The sequence below is a fragment of the Scardinius erythrophthalmus genome (genome assembly GCF_964197995.2).
Source record: "Scardinius erythrophthalmus genome assembly, chromosome: 2".
Lineage (NCBI taxonomy): Eukaryota > Metazoa > Chordata > Actinopteri > Cypriniformes > Leuciscidae > Scardinius > Scardinius erythrophthalmus.
This window is the reverse complement of record NC_138222.1, coordinates 7,469,286-7,490,426: the sequence shown is the minus strand read 5'-3', so window position 1 is coordinate 7,490,426 and position 21,141 is coordinate 7,469,286. Positions and strand designations below refer to the sequence as shown.

Below are 21,141 nucleotides of genomic sequence, written 5' to 3'. Positions count from 1 at the left end.
TTTAAAGATGTTTGTCAGATGTTTGTACAGCAGATGTTTTCCAGATGAACTGCTCTTTAACAGACATCTTGGAGACGTGCGTGTGTTATCATTATCAAAGTTTTACTTATCGACCGCATTCCATTATGAATATTGTGCAGTATCATAGTCGCTGTCGTTACTAATCAGTTTGTTTTTGATTTACAATATATCACAAAGGAACTTAAGATAAGTTAAACATAAGTTGATGGTCTTGTATGGATAGCTAATAGAATTAATTTAAAGGTTCGGTCACACTTTATTTTAGATGTCCTTAACTACTTATTGTGTTCATATTGTATTGCAAAACAATTATTTCTGCTGTTGAGGTGAGATACGGGTAAGGTTAGGGATTGGTTTGGTGGTTATAGGTTTTAAGGGTGGATTATGGTGTAAAGGAAGGGTCAAGAGTGTAATTATGTAATTACATTAATTAATTACATGCAGGTTTAAAAAAAAAAGCAAGTACAATATAAAAACGTACACAATAATTGTATAATAATAATAATAATTGTGCATTGTATCAAATGATTAATTGAAATGCTAGTACATAATAGTTAAGACACTTAAAATAAAGTGGGATAAATCAGTTTTTTTTTTTTTTTTTCATAATATAAGGATTTCCTGTTATTTACATTGGACTACGCAAATGTTATTAGTAATGCCCACATAAAAAAAAAAACAAAAAAAAAAAAACAAAAAAAAAAGAACACATCATTTCGGTTGTGTTTAGATCATAGTTTTATTTGTAGCCCATGTAAATATGTGAGATGTTATAAAGCTGTGTTGGTCACATGACTCTGATGTTGCGCTGACTGACTGAGTGAGAGGATTAGTTTTACACGCGCTCTGACATCCTTCACTGAAGTTATCATCATGATATCCCGGGACGAAATACTCAAACCCATATGGTACGCCTTTACTGCTTTGGATGTAGACCGAAACGGGAAAGTATCCAAATCCCAGTTAAAGGTAAGTAATCCTTTTAAATACTACCTCTTTAACAACTCCAGAGATCACAGCGCGCGCGCACCTGTTAGTTTCCGTGTATCGAGACAGTCGTTTAGTCCACTGAAAAATGAAAGTTTGTCCATACAGATGATTTAGCGTACTCATAAGAGTTGTTTCAACGGTGTCTTCTACTTATTTATTGAAACAGACCTTATAATCAAAATGAAGTAAAAATAATATGTCAATCAAATCTGGTAGATAATTTCTCTTCTGTTCTTCATTAACCACCGTTGTTCAACACTACTGTTAGTTGCATTAACATTAGGCTTAATTTTCAAGATGTTTGCAGAGGATAATGTTATATAATGAAAGAGAAAGAGATGCAATACTTCATTTGTTTACTAATTTTTGGAATAACGCTTGATCAGTCTTGCAAGACTTTCACAAGGTGTATGCATATGCACTGAAGTGGAGAGACTTATTTTATCTTTATCATCTGGTTGTTTTATCTTTTTTGCATAGTGAAACCATTGCTGTCTGTCTCTCTGAAGGTGCTGTCTCACAACCTGTGCACCATACTGAAAATCCCTCATAACATTTCAGCCTTGGAGGAGCACTTTAAAGATGATGATGAAGGACCGGTGTCAACACAAGGGTACATGCCCTACCTGAACATGTTCATACTTAATAAGGTAACAAATACACTGTCTCTTATTAAGGCGTAGACCTTCCTCTCGCCAGACAAGCCTGTGTCTGTTTTAAGAACAGACGTTTATTATTTCCTCTGGAATGAGGCTACACATTATTTCTCATGACTCACTTAGAGATATCCTTGTGTGTGTGTGTGTGTGTGTGTGTGTGTGTGTGTGTGTGTCTGCTTTTCTGTACCAAGACATTTGCTGGGGTCAAAAATCTAGGATGCAAAATCTAATTTAAATCTGGAATATAAAAAAATTATAAAAAGATTGTGTACTATTTTTATCAAATAGGTACATCTCTGACACTGATCATGTGACTCTTTGTACAGACGTTCCATTGAAACACAAGATGCTCTTTGGATAGTTCTGCTACTGGATAAAATGATCCTGTCAGTAATGCAAAAGGCCAACATACAAAATACCAAGGCTCAGAAATTCATGTGCATTTTTCAGTTCAACTTCAATTTTTATGCTGATAAAACCATTATAACTCTTTAAGGTGACTTAGCTACACGTACATCATAGTAATAACAGTAAATTATGCATAATTACAAGCAACTAACCCTAAACCAAAACCTAACCCTAACATAACTAACATATAGTAAGTACATGTAGTTAATTAATTACAGTTACAACATCACCTTAAATAAAGAGTAACCAATTTATAATGTAAAATATATTGATTTAGGAAAAAAATCTGATGCAGAAGCATCTTCATGAGTGGTCTTCAACTTTTGGACCCCATATTTTTTAGTTATTCATCAATATTTCATGGAAAAATTGTTTGTGAATACTAAAGAAGATTTTCCCTAAAAGGGCAAAACGACTGTAGGGAAGTTGATGTACATTGGCGTCACTTATGACTCACAGGGCATGAGACTTGTTACTCACATATTGATGTCTCCTGAAAATGGAAATAAAATCAGTCACTTCTGTGAGTGTTTAAAATGTAAACTTAGTGTGAGATATCATGCTGATTTAAAGTGAAATTAATCTCACAGCACTAGTTTGCCAGTTACCATGTATTGTCTTCTAGTGTTATACTATTAACAGTCATGATATTTTAGCTAAAACCAAGTCTTGACCCTAAAACAAGCCTTTAAAAGGATCACAGAAAGTGAAGACCAGCCAAAATGTCCTCACTTTACTCACTTTGTCCTCACTCTGATGGTCTAAAACTCAGACTGTTCCTCACAAAGATAGTTGTACAAGTACACACACACACACACACACACACACACACACACACACACACACACACACACACACACACACACACACACACACACACACACACACACACACACACGTTGGGTTTCCGTGTTGAATGGTGACTTTCCATGTGTGTTTGTGTGTGTTTACATATCTTAATGATTTGTGATTCTACAGGCACACCTTATCATCTTGTTGGTCAATTGCATTTATTCACTGTTGTCATTTTGTTGTTGATGTTGTTTTTTGGAAGATTCTATATATTTTCATCTTAGAAGTGAATAGTAACTTGCAAATAACTTACAAATAAAGGTTCTGTATTGGCATCGATGGTTCCATGAAGAACTTTTAACATCCATGTAACCTTTCCATTCCAGTACATGTTCTTTATAGTGGAAAAAAGTTCTTAACCCAAAATATGTCTTATATGGCATCGTTTTGGGAACTTTATTTTGCAGTGACTGTGCAGTATGATTTGTTTTCCTCCTCACTAAACCATGCCACCAGTCCAGTACACAATGACGTGTTACAGTGTCTTTAAAATAATTTATTTCAATCCAACATCATGTTCTTAACTGACTGAAGTGGAACCTGTTGTGCTCCTCGGTTTCTCTTTGTGTGTTCAGAAATGCGGTTTCCATCCTGTCAGCTCAAACCTGTTTGACCATCCTTCTCTGACTTCTCTCCAAGGAATTTTAGTCCCCAGAACTGCCACTGGATGTTTTTGTTGTTTACACTATTCTCTCTGCAGTTCTTTTATCGCGTACAGTATTTCTTCACCCATTCTGATGTTGTCCGTAAACTTAAAACGTTGCCTACTGGTAATTTTATGCCAGGACCTTATGCGTTTTTCTACAGGATTATTTCTTATAGTGAAAAACCAAACCCCTTGTCCGTCTCTGCATGCTTTTATGCATTGACCACTGAGTGTATATTTAGATCTTTTAAGTTTTCATAATGCCATCAAGACTATATCTACTTCATTATACTCATATTGTACAATCCCCTTTTCTTTATAACATGTCCTACACCTCATATACTCCATAATATCAGCTCTTTGGTATCAGCTCTCTGGAATACTTGATTTTGATTGGTCAGTTGTGGTATTCTTTAGTTAAATATCTTTGTATAATGACTACTAAATAATACAAATATTAATTTACTATGTACAAATTGGCCATGTTCACACTGAAGTTCAACAGAATTCTTACTTGCCTGCCAGTATTATCTTTATAGAATAAGTGGTATAAGACAGAATATGAATTCTGCAGAAAATATATGACATTGTAGCCCTCAATTAGATTCAAGTCATTTTTAATATTTGAATGGCAGATCCAGCCCAACTTTGACTTCATGGAGCTGAACAAGATGTGCTGGACTCTGTCTGCACCAAAACACATCAGCAACATGAATCTGCTCATCTCAGACGCTGATGCCTTCAAAGTGTGGTGTATCTTCAACTTCTTGTCTGAAGATAAATATCCACTGCACATTGTCGTCGAGGAGGTTAGTCCTAGTACTTTTAATCTTAGGATTCCTTGTGCTAATATGGAAATAATGAGGTATTTCTGTATTGTTACAGCTTGAGTACTTCCTGCGCAAGCTGTTTGCAGCAGTGGGTTGCAGTTGGAACGAGGGCAGATTCGAAGACTACAAAATGCAGCTCAGCGCAAAGAAACGTCATCTGAATGCATGGGAGCTGATTGAGCTTATTGGCATTGGCCAATTCACCAAGGGCATAAACCCTCAGACTCTCTCCATGGGCATCAATGAAGTCTGTCAGGAAATTGTACTGGATGTTATTAAGCAGGTGGGAGTCTGTGTTAATGCATTTCATTAATATAGGGCATTCTAGGTCTGCTCTTGTCTGTACAAGACCACTGACTAGCCTGGAGAAATAAACACATATCTCTGACAAATCATTAACTTGGTATCTTTTTTATTCAAAAAGGGCTATATGATGAAAAAAGGCCATAAAAGGAAGAACTGGACAGAGCGATGGTTTAAGCTCCATCTCAACTACATATCCTATTATGTGAGTGAAGACCTAATAGAGCAGAAGGGATGTATTTCGCTTGATCGCAACTGCTGTGTCGAGGTAAACGCTAGAACTTTTTTTTTTGCAGTATTTGTTGTTCAGAGTTGAATTTTAAAGGTATATCCCAATGCATCCCAATTCGCCTACTTATATCCCCTAAAAGTAGATACGTTTGACTATGTAGCAGAAAAGTATGCAAATTATCTGACATATTACTGGCCTGTCAATCATTTTGCCTTATATACAGTGAGGAAAATAAGTATTTGAACACCCTGCTATTTTGCAAGTTCTCCCACTTAGAAATCATGGAGGGGTCTGAAATTGTCATCGTAGGTGCATGTCCACTGTGAGAGACATAATCTAAAAAAAAAAATCCAGAAATCACAATGTATGATTTTTTAACTATTTATTTGTATGATACAGCTGCAAATAAGTATTTGAACACCTGAGAAAATCAATGTAAATATTTGGTACAGTAGCCTTTGTTTGCAATTACAGAGGTCAAACGTTTCCTGTAGTTTTTCACCAGGTTTGCACACACTGCAGGAGGGATTTTGGCCCACTCCTCCACACAGATCTTCTCTAGATCAGTCAGGTTTCTGGGCTGTCGCTGAGAAACACGGAGTTTGAGCTCCCTCCAAATATTCTCTATTGGGTTTAGGTCTGGAGACTGGCTAGGCCACGCCAGAACCTTGATATGCTTCTTACAGAGCCACTCCTTGGTTATCCTGGCTGTGTGCTTCGGGTCATTGTCATGTTGGAAGACCCAGCCTCGACCCATCTTCAATGCTCTAACTGAGGGAAGGAGGTTGTTCCCCAAAATCTCGCAATACATGGCCCTGGTCATCCTCTCCTTAATACAGTGCAGTCGCCCTGTCCCATGTGCAGAAAAACACCCCCAAAGCATGATGCTACCACCCCCATGCTTCACAGTAGGAATGGTGTTCTTGGGATGGTACTCATCATTCTTCTTCCTCCAAACACGTTTAGTGTTTATGACCAAAAAGTTCTATTTTGGTCTCATCTGACCACATGACTTTCTCCCATGACTCCTCTGGATCATCCAAATGGTCATTGGCAAACTTAAGACGGCCTTGACATGTGCTGGTTTAAGCAGGGGAACCTTCCGTGCCATGCATGATTTCAAACCATGACGTCTTAGTGTATTACCAACTGTAACCTTGGAAACGGTGGTCCCAGCTCTTTTCAGGTCATTGACCAGCTCCTCCCGTGTAGTTCTGGGCTGATTTCTCACCTTTCTTAGGATCATTGAGACCCCACGAGGTGAGATCTTGCATGGAGCCCCAGTCCGAGGGAGATTGACAGTCATGTTTAGCTTCTTCCATTTTCTAATGATTGCTCCAACAGTGGACCCTTTTTCACCAAGCTGCTTGACAATTTCCCCGTAGCCCTTTCCAGCCTTGTGGAGGTGTACAATTTTGTCTCTAGTGTCTTTGGACAGCTCTTTGGTCTTGGCCATGTTAGTAGTTGGATTCTTACTGATTGTATGGGGTGGACAGGTGTCTTTATGCAGCTAACGACCTCAAACAGGTGCATCTAATTTAGGATAATAAATGGAGTGGAGGTGGACATTTTAAAGGCAGACTAACAGGTCTTTGAGGGTCAGAATTCTAGCTGATAGACAGGTGTTCAAATACTTATTTGCAGCTGTATTATACAAATAAATAGTTAAAACATCATATATTGTGATTTCTGGATTTTTTTTTTTTTTGATTATGTTTCTCACAGTGGAAATGCACCTACGATGACAATTTCAGACCCCTCCATGATTTCCAAGTGGGAAAACTTGCAAATTAGCAGGGTGTTCAAATACTTATTTTCCTCACTGTATACACACTCCACATTTCAGTTTATTTAATTCATGCTACTCAACAAGTCTTCCTACCATATTGGAGAGAAAAGAAGTAGCATGTTGATCTGTCATCCGTGGGTCTGTATTGTGGAGAACTCTTTGTTTTTGCATAATGATGCTTTTAGAAGTTAATGGCCAGACACTTCTTTAAAAAAGCTCACAATGTTGTTGCAGATTATATATATATATATTTTTATCGGGTTGGATATTGATTATTAATCACTCAAACTCCTTTATCTAAACCTCTCTACTTAATCATCAGTCTTGCACATCCATTTTTATGCGTGTTTTTAGTTCTAAACTGTATCCTCCTCAAAAGCACAATGGCTTGTGGGTAATATTAGTGTCTATAGGTCTGCATTTCAAATTCCCACTGAAGAATATCCACATACCTTTAGGATATTCTTTTCAACATACTATGAATTGGGACACACTCATTCTAATTTTGAAAGCTATTTTGGATGGATAGTTGGCGAATTGGGATGCAGCAATAGCATATTTTGTCATCATTTACACACTTTCATGTCAATCTAACCCTGTATTATTGGATTATCTTTTGAATGCAAATGTTTTGCAGTATTGTGGCTGTTAAAAAAGGCATCTAAAGGTTTCATAAAAGTAGCTCATACGATTTATGAGATATATTGATAATGTTGTGTGAGAACATTATTTTAAGTTGTTATTCACAAAAAATATATTTTACACTTCCATATATTCAAACTTGGCACCTCAAGATGCTTGTTTTATAACATTATGGATTGCTTTATGATCACACAGTGTATTACATTTAAATATTCTGAGTGGATTGCTATGGCAGGACAACAAACAGGTTTGGAACAACATAATGGTGAATAAATGATGACGGAATTTAGATTTTTGGGTGAACTACAGTATCCCTTCAAATATCTAAATTGCTCTGTCTTTGCAGTCCTTACCAGACAAGGATGGAAGGAAAAACCTCTTCATTATAAGATGTGTTGAGAAAAGTTTTGAGATCAGTGCATCGGATAAAAAGACAAAACAGGAGTGGATTCACGGTAGCACATATCTTTGCTGATGACATTGACATTTTTGTACTGTATATCCACAATCCCCTGCTGAGTAAGTTTTTGTTCATGTGTATGTTAGCAATCCAGGACTGCATTGTCCGCATAAGACAAGGCCTTTCCTCCGCACACCGAGAATCCAGACAGAAACGCAGGGAGCTGAGAAACAGGATGAAAGCTGAACAGGAGATCATGGAGAGCAGAATGAGACAGCTGCAGTTGGCCAACGAGAGCAAACAGGCCCAGCTGGAGGCCCTGAGTAAGGTATTGTGTCCTTCCTTAAATCATTGAAAGATACAAACATAAGTCACCAGCAAAATGCCTTAGATTTCAAGCCATTTAGCAGTATCTCTGTTGGAGATGTTGGATTAAACGTGTATTCAGTAGTTCTTTTGCTAACGGTAGCATTGCCTTTCTGTGTGTAATTTGTACCGATACCACAATGCCATCTTTCGACGTGGATCAGCACGATTGTCGTTACATCGTTTTATATAAATTACGCATTACTAGTGAGTTTTAGAGAGCGGTTTTCACAATAATTAATTCCTCTAGCTGTTAGCAACTTGAGCATCTACTCAGGATTTTCTCCGTCATCTAATCTCTCCACATCATGTATGCCGTACCGATGTTTAGACTTATTTTTTGGATGTACAGGTACAGGTTCTCCAAAGCACGATAATAAGTGTGTTCCACCGCCTAATTTTCGCTCTTCCGATCACCAAACTACACTGCGCTTCTAGTGTATGTGCAGAGACGCGGCCTCCAATCACCGCAAGGGTTCTCTTCGACGTTTAGTGAAATTGTGCGTTCACGCCATGTTGGAATTACGTAATTATGGGATTCCGACTTGTTAAAAGCATTCACATCCTTGGAGAACTGCTTCGACTTGTACCACGTGACCGCTGCAGATTCTTTGTGCCGTTGATAGTGGCATTGATAACTATTATGAGTTCAATCTTCATCTCATGTGAGTCTATACAACAATCAGATGACTCTTCACAAAAACACAATTTATTTAATTACATTAGCACCATAATAATCAATGCACCTTTAAACTGTATGCATATTACTCTATTTAAATACCGGTTTCTTTTTGTGCACTTTTTACTGTCACTTCCCCTTTGGCTCTCTTATTTGCCTACATTATTTCAGTTTATAGCACACTCTTAGAAACAAAGTTTCACATCCTTTGTTTTTTTTCTTTGTGTTAAACCTTTAATTAGGTTCCATGGTAAACATCTGACTCTTGTAATGCTGTTCGACCATGAAGAGAAAGTTACTGAACCTACTCTCATCTCTAAACTGAAGCTGATAAATGTGAAGATATTTTTAGAACATTTTTTATGCTAAAACAGCCCTGCTGTCGGAGCCATAGTCTTGTAGATCGTGCTCTGACATATAATGTAACAGCACTGCAGGCGACAATCCCAACTGTCCTGTCATATAGAAGCAAAAAAGGCCCAAAATATAGCTTTAAAAGACGCTCATATTTTAGGACACCTGCAAAGGAGAACTCATGAGCAATGAAGCCACACTTCCTGTGTACGGGTGTTTCTGACTGTTACCAGTTCCTGTTTTATATCTTCAATCTCAAGGGATTGTTTCATACTTTATCGTCTATGAAGCAGGAAATATGATCATTCCTTGGCGGCATGAGACTAGTTTGATTTTTATCTCCTGTCAACCATGCAAGGCCGTTAAACTTGGAAACTTTTGCACAGTACACGCAGTGATAAGGCAAAATTGCAGTCTGTAGGATCTAGAAAAGTAGTCCCACACAACTAGACAACACTTGTTTTAATATACATAAATAACATACATCTTAATCACTTCAACAAGTTGCACAAAGTGGCGTTCATTTACTTCTACTGTAAGTGCATTATTATTGTAAACGTGTATTTGTTTTTACAAATTGTGGGATGAACTGAAGTGATTTTGTTGAAATTAATAGCGTGACATAGCTGCCGTTGATTGAAACTGGAACTTTCTTTTATTTATTAAACAGTGACTGAAGGCTAGTTGTTATTTTATGTTTTTCTCCCTGTACTTTCTGGCTTACAGAAGCCTTGTTAGTTATTGCTTTCATTTTGTCTGGATGTTGCAGGACCTACAGGACACATCAGTCAGGGGTGATTTGGTGGAACAGAGAAGACTTCAGAACCAAACAGCGTTACTGGACAAATACAAACGAGACCTGGAGCAGGAGAAAATGGTAATTACAACAACCTAATGTCTTTTTCACAATGACAGTGGTTTTATTGATGGAGGTCACCAGGCTGCTTTTAGGTGTTCATATGGCTGGATGCCATAATTGACTGATGTGTAAAAGGCCTACACTTTTAAAAATCTGTTCATAAATTGAATTTATTGCTTATATGAATAAAATGTCGTTTTAGTTTGACATGTAATCGGTTTTCTTGCTGGCAAAATTATTATTTTTTTAATTAATTTGAGCCAAACACACGCAGTCGGCATGAAACAGAAGTTGCATTAATCTTTTTTTCTCATTTGTGCATGGATAAATGTTTTATAATAAATACTGCAAAATATATATATAAAAAAGTCAACTTTGATTTTATGGTGACTTTGTTTAAATTAAGGGTGTCAATTGATTTGATTAACATGTTCAGAACTAATTAAATGAATCACAACTATTTATACATACTGTTTGAATTTTAATGTATTCAGCTCCTTTTTAAGAAAAAAAAGAAAAAATAATGCATACATTATTGTATAGAAATGCAGCTCTTTTCTGCAGAAAGGCTGTCAGTTTGCAAGAAAGCACAAAACAGTTGCACTTATGTGTGCAGGATGTGTGAAACAGGTCTGATGTGTGAATTTAAAATGGCTTCCTAGGCTCGAATGCAGATGGAGGAGCAGGTGGTTGAGAAGTCCAGTGAAGTGGAGCAGTACTGGCAGCGTATGCAGGAACTGGAAGACATGTACCGTCAGCTGAAACAGGCACTAGACGACGAGAGGCAGGCCAAAGTGGATGAAGAAGTCGTGCGCAAACTGCAGGCCAGGTAACAGTGCGCAAACACCCAGCGTTATGATTCAATATGCACAGAAGGGCCACAGAATTATGCAGAACATTTGTGTGCTTTCTGTTTTGCAGGCTGCTACAAGAGGAGGCAAGCAAGAGGACTGAATTAGAGCAGATTCACCTGCAGCAGCAAGAGGTCTTATCCCAGTCCCAGAAAGAGAAAAAAGAGCTGGAAAAAGAGAAGGAAGAGAAGGAGCGTGCCCTGCAGGTTGCACTGGAGCAGCTGGAGAGCCTTAAGCTAAAGAGACAGGGGGCGCAAGAGGAATACAAGGTAGCAGATTTTTTCAACAATTTTATTATGTTCACTTTATCAAATTAAAGGGATGGTTCGGAGTAAAATCAACCTAGGGTCCTTTGCACCATGACCTCGAGCCAAACACCCCCCCAGAAGCCTTTTTTCCCTTGGTTGAACATTATTAAAGTTAGAGCTTATTGAGAGAAATCTAATTTACCCCACTAATAATGCCCAGAATGGTACCAAACTTCTACAGTAGTACAAATAGGTTCTGTACTCATAAAACGAGGCATTGGAAAGTTTGTAAGTACATCAGGAGTTTATTTGAATAACACTTGCCTGACGGCTAATGCTACTGCGAACCCGGACGTCGAGGTCACTTCAGTGATTTGGGAAAAGCATGTAAAAGTCAGTACAGTACAGAACCTATTTGTAATACTGTAGAAGTTTGGTACCATTCTGGGCATTATTAGTGGGGTAATTTACGAGATGCATCATAGGATCCGTTAGCGCCTGCACTAAGCCATCCGGCTGATATCTCTAAATAAGCTCTAACTTTAATAATGTTCAAGGGGAAAAAAAGGCTTCTAGGGGGTGTTTGGCTCGAGGTCATGGTGCAAAGGACCCTAGGTTGATTTTACTCCGAACCATCCCTTTAACATTCTCCTTTTCTAGTATATTTAGCTTCTTTTACTCTCTAGCTCTGTGGGTCTCAACCAGGGGTCCAGGGCCCACTGGGGCGTCAGAACACTTCCAAGGGGCTCTCAAGTTGTCTTAAAGGGGTCATATGATGCTTTAAAGGAAATGTCACAATGATAAATATTAGCATAATGACTGCCAAAAGGCATGTGCAAAGAAAGAGGCGAGGCTTCAGTGAATTGAAAGGTTGTCGTCAATGCGGTGAGAAAGAAAAAAATGCTTTGTCTGGCCGAAAATGGATGAAATTTGGAATTAGAGGTTAAGATTTATAATAAAGTAGGTTTGCTTCTGCACAGCGCATTTTACAGAGGACAGCTTCCTTAACCTGGGAGAGCACAATGCCAGCTATATTCAAGGACTTGCAAGGTCCGATCGGTCGGGTTGATTATCTGCACTCTCAGAATCTGACTCAGGCTCGAACTGATGCGACAAGAACAACATTCTTAACTGTGTTTACAATTGCTTAAAGCCTTGGAAGCTGAATCTTGCGATTATGGTAAGGGACGTTACATTTCCGACCAACGCTTGAGGCGTTTGGCCAATCACAACGCATTGGGTCATTTGGCCAATCAGAGCACTTTTTGGAAGGTGGGGCTTTGTAGAAATCAGTGCGTTTCAGCGGGACTGGGAACAGAGGAGCTGCAATAACAGTATGTGAAAAATAATGTGTTATTTGACCATTAAAATGTAAACCTATTCTATTAAACCCTATTAAACTTTTAAAACCACATCATATGACCTCTTTAAAATGATTTAAAACAAGACAAAACAAGCTTTAAAATAAGCTAAACAATTAAAAATCAAGATAATTCTTATTTTATTTCACCCCTTAACAACTATATCTGTTATTTTAGATTTCCACTGTATTGAAAAACCTGGATATATGAGAACACCTGGTTTTAATTGTGTTTAATAAGTGTATTTCTAGACCTGGAAAGGTCATATAAATTAATAAAACATTATAATGCCATGAGCGTTTATATAATGAATATACATTTTTCTAGCTATGCCAAGCTCTAAAATATTTTGAGAATATTCCTTATCCTTATCTGATAATCGTGTCATCACGAATGACTGGAAAAGTCAGACTCATTTGCTAAAAATAGTGGGGACCCTGAAGAACATTCAGCAAAAAAGTTTTTAATTTATTGATAATTATTTTAGTTACTTTGGCCTATATACGGACATATATGGTGGGGAGGGGCTTCAAATATTGTTGTGTACAATGATAATCTTTGCTCTAACACCAATGTCCCTCTCATCAAACAGAACAGACATTGCTTGTTGTTTCCACTTTTATACTCAAATTAGAAAAGTTTTATTTTTAAACATAAGGTAAATGATCATGATTTTGGTGACCTTTATTGTTTTTCAGGCCATTACAAAGAAACTGGAACGGGCAAGTAACAAGACAAAGACTTGGAAACATAAAGTCTCTAAACATGAGGGCCTACTTCGAATCGTTCAACCAGGTGACCGAGTGTGAAGTTTCTCAAATACTAGATACCGTTACCAAAAGCAGCATTTTTATGTTTTTCATGTATTTCTCAGGCAACAAGTTACCCGGTAAAATGACCAACTGGGGACAGGCAGCGTTCACCGAAACAGAGCTGGATCAGATGGAGAAGATTTGGCAGGAGAACAAGAATAGATCATGGGATGGAGAGTAACACCTAATACATCCATTTCCTTTATTTGTGTATTTATTTTTTTTATTTGCCAGGCAGTCCTCATCCTGATCTTATGTTACTGGTTAACTCTATTGTCACTGAATTTTTTAATTTTTTTATTCAACCATTTATTAATCATGTACTTTGTAACATCTAGAGGGTTTTTCAGATGAAAATGGAAAACAGGAGGCAAACGAACTGGTATTCCCACGAGTCTTTATATATGGTTTGCACAAGCACACTCTTCACATACATGTAAAAGAGCGAGTATAAAACAGGAAAAGAAAGCACTCTGATAAACAAAGTGGAAATGAACACATTAATAGTTAGCGGTAGAGCGGCCATCTCTCTCTTTACTCTCTCTCTCTCTCTCTCTCTCTCTCTCTCTCTCTCTCTCTCTCTCTACCTACGTGTGCGTGCTCACATAAGAACAGCATGCATACCCACAATAACCTACCATAGAAGGAGTCATCTTAAAGGCACATCAACACTCATGTCATGAGCAGTATTTAACATTAGGTGGCAGTTACATCTTGTATAATGTAACATGAGCAGAAAAATGATGTGCAAGTTGATTGTGTTGCTTTTGTTGTTAATGTAGAAAATGACCACCACACATTTTATACTTATATATGTTGTTTTTAAAGACAATGTTACACATCATTCAACTTTAGTAATTCCAGGTGTATTTTTGATCCACATATTCCTGCTGTGTCCTCTAGATGTCCCTGTTGATACACAGATACACTCAGATGACACGTTCATACACACATTTTCTGCACACTAGAGCCACCAATGGACAAAAGATACATAACTGTGATACTCTGTAACTCTGAGCAGTGCATTTAGCCTTGATTATTCTTTGCTTTTTAACCTTTCGCTTCAGCTTGTTTGAAAATATTATAAAGAATACATTTAGTAGTTTATGATGGGTTGTTGTGGTACATTTTGTCTTTAATAAATAGAAGGTGAATTTATTTAATATTGATGGCTTTTTACGTGCTTTGCATAAGGTATACTTTTGTATAATAATAATAATGCATTTTTCATGCTTTGGAATCAAACACCTGACCTATAACTTTAACTTACTTATACTTATCAAATTATATAGGTCTTGCCTGGTTTGTTGTTTTTATAAAACACAGGCAATGTCAATATAAAAGACACTGATGTTAGAAAATTAAACTGTCAAAGTAGCCTGATATAGAGCATACTGTAAACCAGGCACGTTATTAAAACAATCAAATTGTATCACTCTGCTTTTCTGTTAGCCCGTTCCAGACAGACAGTCAGACAGACAGACAGACAGACAGACAGACAGACAGTCAGTCTGCAGAAATATGTAACCTGGAAGAAGAAAGAGGATTCTTTCTGGAAGTTACATCGAAACTTCAGTAGGGAGAAATACGTGACGGTCTTTATAAGTGAATCATTGAATCATTCATTCCACCGATTCGTCCGAACACTGATTCATTCAGGAACAAATCTCCACTGTTGCTCAGCGACATTCGACGGTTGATCCTGGACAGTATCCTGGTATGGCTTTGATAAAACTATTTTCTTTGGAAAAATAAACTGGTACAATAGTGTCTAAAATGTAAGTTACTCTATATTTTAGTCTTTGTAGTTACCTCGTGCCTTATGTATGGCTGTAAAGTTACATATATTTAGAACAGCAGCATTTTTATTTATTTTTACAAGCACTTGTTATTGCTGCTACTCATCCTTTCCAGACTTCTATTCTAACGTGATTTCACCATCATTCTTTGACAGAATTATATAGCATAACATACGTATAAATAACAGACATAACGTTAAGTATAAGCATACTTTTCATACCACCGGTTCATGCATGACAGTAAGTTAGTTGGCTCGCGGGCAATTCCTTGAGAGGTTTATTAGATCGAAACTGTTGGATCACATTTTCTAATTGTTTGCTAATTGCGAAACAGCTTTCTGGAGGGATTGAGGTTTACACTAAAACTGATTTTTTTTTTTTTTTTTTTTTTTTTTTTGCTTACAGAGGACAATGTTGTCAAAACGATCCCTTCACACACAGATCTGCAAAAACGATTTAAAACACTGTATTATTATTATTATGTTGATGGCGATGGACCATACAAAGGACACACCTAGGCTAGATTAAACACGTGATACTCATCACATCACCGTTTTCACAAATTCGCGTTTTTGTAGTTTTACACGAAGACAATAACGATTTCATTTTCAAAAACTTGCACTTTGAAACCCGTTTTCAAAAGTTTGTGTTTTCAGGCGTCCAAAACGCATTTGTCATGTAAATGACAATGTTTTAGTTGAAAACAGCGTCATGTAAACCGCACCTGAATGCTTTGACTTTCTTGAGATGACTTTTCAGAAATTTGGAAAGGCTTTCTTATTTCTCAAGAAATATTTTTATACCAAACTTGTTCAAAGATCTATCCCTATGTATTGTGATGTTATCCACAGCAAGGAGGTGCACATGAGGAGAGCAGGGGGATGGGAGTAGGGCTGGAAGGGGGCCGGTGACATGAAGGTGAGTGCAAATTTCATATGTTAAAGAGAAGCCTTATAAAAGAAAAAGAAAAAAAGCCCTTTATTTTATTTTGGGACTTTTTGCCACTTTTATGGAGTGTACTCACCACATTTCAGCAGTCAGCAAAAAGTAGCCTATTTTCCCCCCCAAAAATCCTTTCACAAAAAAACCCATTCATTACACAGCCTACTAATGTAATTGATAAATGTAATAATAAAAATAAAATAAAAATTGATGTAATCAAATCAGAAATGACTGCACAATATGAAATTATTGGAACAATTTTGACTGGTTATAAGTTTAAAATGGATTCTAAGTATAAAGATAGTTTATTTAATACAAAAAATATTCAGATGTTGACTATACAATTCGCCTTTGGCTAAGCCACACCCTAGAATGCAGATTGACCAATCACAGCGCAGCCAAGAACGAACTCCGACAGAGGTCCGACACTTTTTCACAGCGCTCCATTGACTTTAACGCAGGCGTCTCATATTTTTGGTCTCGGCAGGCTATTACCGTCGTAGTTTTATCAAAAATATGGTTAAACGTTGTGCCTGGGGCATTTGTAACACAGATACGCGTTTCCCAGAGAGGTTGGAGGGGGGTGTCCGTTTTTTTCCCTTCCCAAAACCGTAGTCAAATCCTGACAAGTGACGTCTTTGGATTAAACTGTGTGTGTGGACGTCCTCACAGTCAGCTAAACCCCTCAAGGATCAACAAGCACACTTTTGTGTGTTCTAAGGTAAATTTAGCTTTTAACTTTACTGTGAAGTTATAACTTACTAGTTAGACAGTTTTAGGTTATGATTTCGGTTCTCTACCCTAATTAATGAAGAATCAAGGTCCTAGTAGCAAGCAAGATTAGCGATAGTTTAGTTATCACGTAAGTTAAGTCAGGATTGTATGTTTTGACTAGCGGCTGGATGTTAGCTAACTTTGTTATTCAAGATAAAAACAGATAACGTTAATGTTATCCTATCTTGAATAACAAAATATCTTGAATAACAATTCACTGTAAAAAATTTCTAACCCTCCCAAATCAAAAATTTCAAGTGACCGATAACATCTACATTTTTCAATTGGCCCAAGTGAAATTCTGTAAATTATCAAATTAAATTTACAGAATTTCACTTGGGCCAATTGAAAAATTTAGATGTTATCGGTCAATTGAAATTTTTGATTTGGGAGGGTAAGAAATTTTTTACAGTTTAAAGTTAGCTAAAACAAACAGCATAAAACTGTCTAACTAGTAAGTTATAACTTCACAGTAAAGTTAAAAGCTAAATTTACCTTAGAGCACACAAAAGTGTGCTTGTTGATCCTTGAGGGGTTTAGCTGACTGTGAGGACGTCCACACACACAGTTTAATCCAAAGACGACACTTGTCAGGATTTGACTTCGGTTTTGGGAAGGGAAAAAAACGGACACCCCCCTCCAACCTCTCTGGGAAACGCGTATCTGTGTTACAAATGCCCCAGGCACAACGTTTAACCATATTTTTGATGAAACTACGACGGTAATAGCCTGCCGAGGCCAAAAATATGAGACGCCTGCGTTAAAGTCAATGGAGCGCTGTGAAAAAGTGTCGGACCTCTGTCGGAGTTCGTTCTTGGCTGCGCTGTGATTGGTCAATCTACATTCTAGGGTGTGGCTTATCCAAAGGCGAATTATTAGTATATCAGTTAAATATTAGAGAGTGTAGGGAGACCGACTCATGGTAGTGGGCAGTTTGCTCCTTTAATTGGTAACTGCAACTTCACTGATTGGTCAATTTCTCTTTGTGATCATGGGTAGTGTAGTTCTTCACTTGCTTTGCGACGGTTGAAAAAGTATGTTCTATATTGTATGAATGTGTGTGGATTTGCACCTCATTTCGCCGGAAATAGTTGGGGTACTTTTCACCTACTCTTTTATGAATTGTAGGAAATCAGACATACTACTCAGTTCACATCCTGTTTTTCGACCTACTATGGTAGTAGGCATATTCGGACACAGGTGTGCAGATTAGTGACCAGTGACAATGCACAATAAGTGAGTGGTGATGACTCCCAGTAGGTTTAGACAGTGAAGCTCACATGATTCGCCTCATGATATAGTTGGATACGAACACCTATGGGTTTTATGCCGGACATCACATTAACAGGAAAACAGGTCTTATCACATCCACTTGTCTGAGAAAGTGTTAACAGTAGTACGAACTGACTGCGATATCTATGGACTTTTGAACTCTTCCCCGCCATTGATGGAATTTTCTGGCTTTACATGTTTTCACTGTTATATGGTAGGGGACGCTTTTACACATCTTCTGAAAGAGCACTGAATCTCCTGTTCAAAACACATGTGAAGAAGATGCAGAAACAAGCTATATCATGTGTAATCATATACATGCCATGGACACTGGTTATGCTCATCTTTACTTGCTCCTTTGAAGGTATCTTGAGTAAAACGGCTCTACATTTAATGAAGCACATACAATACAAAAGACCATTTTGACCATCCGGTGCCGTTATGTTTAACACTGCTCAGAAATGCTCTTAAGAATAGTCTTAAAGGGTTAGTTCACCCAAAAATGAAAATTATGTCATTAATGACTCACCCTCATGTCGTTCCAAGCCCGTAAGACCTCCGTTCATCTTCGGAACACAGTTTAAGATATTTTAGATTTAGTCCGAGAGCTTTCTGTTCCTTCTGTTACTACGCAAACTCACTTGAGGCCTAGAGAGAGGGAAATGAATAGTGGCATAAAGTCGTTATTTCCGTTTACTTTTTGCGCACAAAAAGTATTCTCGTCGCTTGATAAACTTAAGATTGAGCCACTGATGTCACATGGACTACTTTGATGATGTCTGTACTGCCTTTCTGGACGTGAACAGTATGCCGTCCATTGACTTTCAATGGAGGAACAGAAAGCTCTCGAACAAAATCTAAAATATCTTAAACTGTGTTCCGAAGATGAACGGAGGTCTTACGGGCTTGAAACGACATGAGGGTGAGTCATTAATGACATAATTTTCATTTTTTGGTGAACTAACCCTTTAAGCTTTGACTTAAGTGTCAAAAAAATCTTTTTATAAAGAAGCTAAAAGCAACTTTCAGCGATCGCCCATGAGTGCAAAATGAATGGGAGTCTATGGAGCTAGACGGCTAAATTGATCTCTTTTACTCGATTGCCGTTGAGAAATCTCAGATTTGATTGTAGGTTTTGCAAGTTCAACATGGGTTATAGGTCGAAAGTTGAATGAAAGAGTACTTATGTCCTTTCGATTTCTTACAGCTTGAGTTGTTGTTGCCCATAACACGCTAGCATTCTGCTAATGAACGCTGTGAAGGACTGATTACGACCAGAGATACCGCTTGATGGCATTGTGGCATCCGAAGCAGGACCAGAAACAAACAAAACAAAAACTCTTCTAGTACGTGTGTTTACCTGTGTCAGCTGTGTTGTCGATGCCGCAAGAGAAAAGAAAGTGCAGAGCGCGAAAGCACCAAAGTGACTGAAGGATTGCCGTAAAGCAGTATCTCTGGTTGTACGATGTGTATGATGTCATTGACTTTTTAAAGCAAATAAGTGACTCTAAAAAATCTAACACCCAGCAGTGTGTAATTTCTTTGCATCTCCTTTCGAATACAACATTCAAATTACTAGACAAAAAATTATATCCTTAGAAAAGTGGATTTTGAGGGGTATAGCGCCATAGACCTCCATTCATTCTGCACTCGTCCTGTGAGCGCCCTCATATGGAACCAGAGTGGAACTGCAACCAGTTCAGAAGCCGGAAGTTTACTGAGAGTGGAAGTTCTCCCCTTATTAGACATTCTCTGGTGTTGTGAACTAAGGACTACAATGATGTCAACCCAAAATGGCTGAATGGTCATTGAATCATCCAGCAGTAAGCCTGGAAGGGTGAAGTCATAGCAGCATGACACCAATCATTTAATCTAATTATAATAAAATCATTTAATTAAGACACTGAAACATTTATTTCAATATTTGAATTTATTTGAATTTATAAAAAAAAATGGATTTGCATTGCACAAAATTATCACCAATTATAGTGTTGATGCTACGGAATCCTTTTCTATTGGTAAATGTCTCCTCATTTATAGTTGGAGCGATGATGCGAACATGTTACGTCACCAACAACTCCTGGGTAGCCCGAAAGTTGCCTGCTTTTGCCGCATGGTTTGAAGATCATTTGGAAAGTCAATGAATCTCCATACAGTAGTGGCCAAAAGTGTTGACCAGCCTGGCTTGACATTGACATCTTTTCCCTTTATCCAAATATTATTAATATTACGTTTTTGTCAATTGTTTTATTTGTGATAACTCAATGAAACATACCAAAGCATGCATGCAAAAACACGAGAGAACCAGTGAAATATTAACAAATGATTATGTTGTTGTCAATGTATTCTTTTTCCTGTGAGTTTTTACTTGTAGCTGTAGTTTGCCTTTTTTGCCAAATAATTTTTTGCCACTAAGGTATTTTGTTCTTCCTTCATATTTAAAAATAATGAACATGATTAAAACATTAAAAATATTTTCATGTTTTAAGTGAACTTGAAAGGTCATTATTCTTTTTTTTTTTTTAATAAAAAAAAAACCTCAGCACACTTTTGGCCACTTCTGTATGTTTGGTGTGGTCAGTGCCACAATAGTGCTATTTAAGACCCTGCTTACCGTGGACTGATGAGCCCAAGGCATCACCGGTGCATTTTTGCCAAAAAAAAAAAATTAATTTCATTACTGCAGTCAGAGCATTGATTTGTAGAGTGGGAGAAGTTATTACATTTCTTAAAAGGTCAGTTACAAAAAGAATACATTTACAATCAAGATTTTATCGTTTTATCAAATCCCTGTCATCATATAACTCCAATACATCATATCTTTGATGAAAGTGTGTGTTCTTCTTCTCTCTGCTGCCATCTTGTTACTCCTAACTAGGTTAGGATACCTCTCGAGCACTCTTAAATCATTTAGGAGCTGAGACCTAGTCTTAACACTTAGGAACCTTTATGAATCATGTCATTCTTAGAACTTTGACTCACTTAAGACTCACTTATTTTACTCTGAGTGGATTTATACATACGGCCCCTGAAACAGAAGTGATGCAACCTG

General features: G+C 37.5%; 1 protein-coding gene across 3 annotated transcripts; it reads left to right on the top strand.

Moving 5' to 3' along the window:
- Positions 1-706: 706 nt before the first annotated feature.
- swap70a (switching B cell complex subunit SWAP70a) lies at positions 707-14,733 on the top strand. 3 transcript variants are annotated; one of them, XM_081354737.1, is made up of 12 exons: positions 707-990; positions 1,521-1,661; positions 4,212-4,385; positions 4,462-4,689; positions 4,831-4,977; positions 7,719-7,827; positions 7,919-8,100; positions 9,941-10,048; positions 10,693-10,859; positions 10,952-11,150; positions 13,189-13,285; positions 13,365-14,733. In XM_081354737.1, the coding sequence occupies exons 1-12, from the start codon at positions 895-897 to the stop codon at positions 13,481-13,483; spliced, it is 1,767 nt and encodes a 588-aa protein (XP_081210863.1). In that variant the 5' UTR covers positions 707-894; the 3' UTR covers positions 13,484-14,733. The 3 variants fall into 3 exon arrangements, with proteins under 3 accessions (XP_081210863.1, XP_081210865.1, XP_081210864.1); XM_081354739.1 differs by having other exon boundaries at positions 821-990; positions 4,831-4,914; XM_081354738.1 differs by having other exon boundaries at positions 821-990; positions 1,492-1,661.
- The last annotated feature ends 6,408 nt before the right edge of the window (positions 14,734-21,141 follow it).